This window comes from Drosophila simulans, chromosome X, assembly GCF_016746395.2.
Source record: "Drosophila simulans strain w501 chromosome X, Prin_Dsim_3.1, whole genome shotgun sequence".
Taxonomy (NCBI): Eukaryota; Metazoa; Arthropoda; class Insecta; order Diptera; family Drosophilidae; genus Drosophila; species Drosophila simulans.
In genome coordinates, this window is record NC_052525.2 from 8,056,495 (window position 1) to 8,061,353 (window position 4,859).

General features: G+C 43.5%; 1 protein-coding gene across 3 annotated transcripts; it reads right to left on the reverse strand.

The window, feature by feature from the left end:
* Positions 1–31: 31 nt before the first annotated feature.
* Positions 32–4,654, reverse strand: LOC6740029 (protein ovarian tumor locus). Of its 3 annotated transcripts, XM_039296536.2 has the most exons (10): positions 4,538–4,626; positions 4,446–4,477; positions 3,696–3,933; positions 3,513–3,610; positions 3,274–3,428; positions 2,821–3,216; positions 2,631–2,767; positions 2,307–2,432; positions 805–2,061; positions 32–688 (listed from the first exon to the last, which is right to left on the reverse strand). In XM_039296536.2, exons 3-10 carry the CDS (start codon positions 3,921–3,923, stop codon positions 512–514), a joined length of 2,574 nt encoding a protein of 857 aa, XP_039152470.1. In that variant the 5' UTR covers positions 3,924–3,933; positions 4,446–4,477; positions 4,538–4,626; the 3' UTR covers positions 32–511. The 3 variants fall into 3 exon arrangements, with proteins under 3 accessions (XP_039152470.1, XP_039152471.1, XP_039152473.1); XM_039296537.2 differs by lacking the exon at positions 4,446–4,477 and having other exon boundaries at positions 4,538–4,654; XM_039296539.2 differs by lacking the exon at positions 2,307–2,432 and having other exon boundaries at positions 4,446–4,635.
* Positions 4,655–4,859: the final 205 nt, after the last annotated feature.

Below are 4,859 nucleotides of genomic sequence, written 5' to 3' on the forward strand. Positions count from 1 at the left end.
CAAAATCTTTTGTACATTTTGTCTCTTGCGCTGCAGTTGAATCTTGTTTTATTTATGGTTAATTTGATGGTTCAATTTACATAGGTGAGTCTCTAGCCGAACAGCGAGCACATAAATATATATATATATAATATTATATTATATATATATATAAGAGAGTATGTAGGTATTTTTGGTTGGAAGGGTTTTAAATATATCATATAAATAGGTGGTGCTTTGATTTCGTGACGGCTTACTTTAAAAAAATTCGCATAAAATTACGTTAAATTACATGTTTAAAATGAAGTTGGGTTGACATTTGCGTTAAGTTATGCAATCGATTGTTGTACAGAAGCTGAATGGTTAATGCTAGAGCGCCAACGACCAGGTGGCCTATAAAAAGTTAACTACAAATTTAAAAGTGAGATTAAATTTTAAAAGCCGTTAATTGCAATGGAATGTAATGCCTTCGATCCGTTTGGCCTCTCTCTTTCAAGTGATCTGTTTTTTCCCCAGCTCCCTTTTTCTTTGTTTAGTGATGACGCGGTGCAGCATAGACAGCTGCCGGCTGAGATTGGGCAGATGAGGGAACTGGTTGCAAGGTGGCTGCCTGTTGTTGTTGTGGCTGAGCCAACGGGTCCATGTTATAGTTGTTGATCACCTCATAGGGGGACACGACCGGAGCTGGCATGCCCCAGGCGTAGGGATTCTGAAAATGGTCGAGCGGCGATATCGCCATTGCCTATTCTGAAAATGGTCGAGCGGCGATATCGCCATTGCCTATAGAACATTTTGAATTGGTTAGTGGTTATGCATCACTCCTACCTGCCCTTGAGCTGCTCCCGCTAACTGTGGCGGTCCCGCCTTGTGGAAGAATATCGGCTGCGGTGGCGGCGGTTGGAGCAGCCTCGGCGGCGTTATCAGATGATGATGCGGCGATGGAGTAGTGTAGAAACTAAACTGACTGCCATTCGAGCTAGGCGAGGGCGTTGGAGTGGGCAAAAAGGCCGCTGGCCCCAGCGAATCCTTAATATCTTGCAGCTGCTCCGGACGTTTGCCGCGCACCTTAACCGGATTCAAATTGCGCTTGGCATAGGCATTTTTCTCAAGCGGACTCTGCTCCGTGGCATTTGCCACCTCTGGCGAAGGTGGTGGTGTTGACTCGGCGGCAGTCAAATGGTCATCTGTGGCGCCAGTGATTACAGTCTTTCCTGCCTGTTGGTCAGTGTTGTTCTGCTGATGGTATCCAAACACCGCCATTTCATCAGGCGGCGTGTGATGCGTCATGCGCCAATGCAAATCAACGCCCATGTTGTAGAAGTGTCTCAAAGTTATTATATCCACTGGCAAATCGTCACCGTTTAGGTGTAGAGAACGACGTGGCTCGTTAACTCCGGGAACATTTAGCGGTGGAGAAGGAAGTGGCATAAATGGATGCGGTCCCGGTAAAGCAACAGCTCCCGGTGGTGGTGGAGCATAACCACCGAATGGCATGTAAACACAACCTTCGGTTGGCGGTGGATGCGGTGTTCCAGAAATGGGGAACTGAAACTCCTCGGCAAGAGCTATCGGAGATGCAGGCCAAGGTGGCGGTAAATGCCCAGGACGACTCGGTATCATGGGCACGTAATTCATATACTGAGTGGGTGGTGGCGGGGCAGCCGAACCCGAACATTCCTGGTTTTGGCTGGAACTCGAGTTCTGCGGCTGAACCCTTGATGCCTTCGTGCGCTGGTGTTGCTGCTGTGCCTGCGGCTCTTCACGATCCCGCTGCTCCGTAGCCGGGTTCTGGTCATTCTGTTCAGGATCTCTATGATCCCGCTGCTCATCGTCCTGAATGTGCACATCCTGATGATAGCAATTCTCCGCGGGCATGTAGCCTTGCATCGGAATCAAATCACACTTGGTGGACTCAAAATACTCAATTTCGAACAGCTTGTTCTTCTTCCATTTGGCAGACTTGTTGGCCTTACCGGCAAACTTGGGCAACGGCATGCGAGGCATCTGGCGATGATAGCGGTATGGCAACGACCATGGGCGGTACTCCTCTGGCGGCATGGGATGGAGCGATTCATACGGGACCTAAGCCAACAGATATGTTTGTATGTTAGTAAGATCTCTATTAAAGCGAAAGAGTTATAATTAGCTTCGGATACCGAAAATTGTGAGCCCTTGCAGATCAATTATTTTATAGATTTATATACCAGTAGTTCCTTTAACTAAACTTTAACAAATTTAACGAATTGTTGGATATGATGATCGTTTCTAATCGAAATCTTTTCATTTCTCTGCAAGGGTCTGGAAAATCAGATAAAAAGAAGAGGTACCACTATCTTTTTGCCAATCGTCTCAACAAAGATGAGGCCGTATTTCTTGTCTTTGGAGATGTTTTGAACGTGGCACGTGTACATCTCCGTTTCGTGCGGCAATTCCACCTTGCACTTGGCGCCCACCTGGAAAACAAATAACACGGCGACGAGACGAGGAAGGATAAGGCAAGACATACATATATAGTAAAGTAAAGGGTGTATCGAGTGTTGAGATGAAAATGAAAGTGTGTTAATTTGGATGTGTGGTTGACATGAAACGTGTGTGGGTGTGCGTGTGTGTGTGTGTGTGCTAACGATTATCCAAAGTTCTGCCAAGCTTACCTTAAAGTTATAGTCATTTATGTAGACATTGTAAAGCTTGGCTTCCTTGCGCATATCGTTCCAGCAATCAAATTCTATATTACGATACATATTGGGGTCCATGGACTTGGCCACTTTGTAGGGAAATGGAGAGATACCTAAAAACAGAGTACTATGTAAGCGTTTGATGTTTGAAACGCCCTTTACTGACCATCATCGAGCAGCTGGCGGACACAGGACTCCAATCGGTTTGGGCACATGGGCAACATATCGGTTAGTTCGAGGCCACTGCTTCCGGATGCCTTTCGCTCCTCCTGGTTTTTAATCTCTAGCCGGCCTCCCTTTCGAGCAATAATGCTCTGATTTCCATTGGTGCTATGGAAATTGCACAGCTTATAGTTTTCCAGTATGCAGTTGGTGTCCATCGGCAGGTCAAGCTTAAAAACTCGTCCATCTGTGCAATGAATGCGAACCATATAGCCCTTGTCATCGAATTCCACATTGAAGCGATCCCAATTGAAGGTGTGTGGATGCAACATGATCTCCACAGCAAAGGATACGTCAGGCAATTTGAAAAGCTTCTGGTACAGCAACTTAAAGGCGATTGCTGAAAACAACGTACATATATAAAAAGCAAAAATGTATATATTAAAAGGCTACCTACATTGACAAATGGCGGCCCTTTCTATATATTCAACGTCATAAACCGAATCGAAGTGATTCTCATTGTTGAAGAAGACACGGAAGTTTTCCGCATAGCGACGATTAAAAATGACGCTGGTGCCCATGTTGAAGGGCTCATACAGGATAACATTGCGGCTGGAAGACGTACAGATCATCATCATATTGATATATATTGATAGAATTTAATAGGAATATACATAGTAACTAAAGATTATTTACCGATATAGGCAGGACATGGCGCGTAATTCTGTCATGGTTCCATAGGTCTTGGGCTTGGACATGTCCTGCATGTAACTATCGAAATCGCCAGGGATTTCCTGGGATATAAATAAAATATTAGTTTCGATTTTTTTTACAAAATGTGTAGAATGGTAATAGATTCACGACGGGAAGAGGCCTTACCTTCTCAAAGATGCGTCGTTTTAGGGTCATGAAGCGGACGCACTCCAGCCGAATCTCGTAGTGCAGCATCTGGGTGTCGTACATCTGCTCGGCGATCACACGGAACAAACTGGAGGCGTCCCGGGCCGTGTGCTTACGATAGAGTCCACGGCTCTCCAGATACTGGTCATAAGGATCCGGGGCCTGCCGGCTGCCTGACGTAATGGGGCGCTGCAATTGCATGTCCATGGCGAATCCTCTGGAATCGAAAAACTTACATTTTATTCAATTCATTTTTTTGTTTGTCATGCTTTTCCATTGAAATACAAGTATTGCACAATTAACAGTTAGAAGAGGGCCCTGACCCCGAGCTATTTGACCTTCACAATCACTTTTCACCTGCTATCTGCTGTCGTTTCACTAAGAAGTGCGCATTACCTTATTACTTATTTTCAGTTGACTATTGTATAGTTATACAAATTTGCTGCAATACACATATATTATTAACCAAGTATTAACACCTTACTAGCCGAGTGCTAGAGCGAGAAGACAATAGGCACCTGCTAATTCAAGATGGCGGAGTAGAATGACAAACGAAGCAAAATGAAATGTGAAGCTGATGAAAACGAAATATTTATTTAAATCTAATGATTAAATTAGCCTCTTGAGCTGCACTTAATGAATTAAATTCGTTTATTTGATTTCACTCGACAAATTGCCGTTACTATAAATGTTTTAACTAATAAATTTCAAATCAAATCGACATATTACCGGTGTTCTGATGTTCTTCTGTTCTACAAATTCTATTTTTATAAATAGTTAACAATTAAATTAACAATTAAAAATAACACTGGCATCCGCACCTAGCACCGTTACACGAAGAATTGAAGCGAATGGCACGATCTAGCCTTCCAGAGAAGCCGCGAACTAGAATGCAATCGGAATGTGCCTGAACGAACTTCCATTACCTGGAAGGATGCAGACAGGAAACTAGGCAATAGTGATGTGCAAGCCATGACTATTAAAAAATTGAGTTGGTTCGTGATATTATCAACAAAATAAATCTATCTTATCTTATTATTGAAGGGCTATTTATATTAATATAATATTTTCCAATTGAAATACACATGGGTACTATACATTTGAAATATATTGCCGAATTAGCGGTTAGAAAACTCCTGTTAT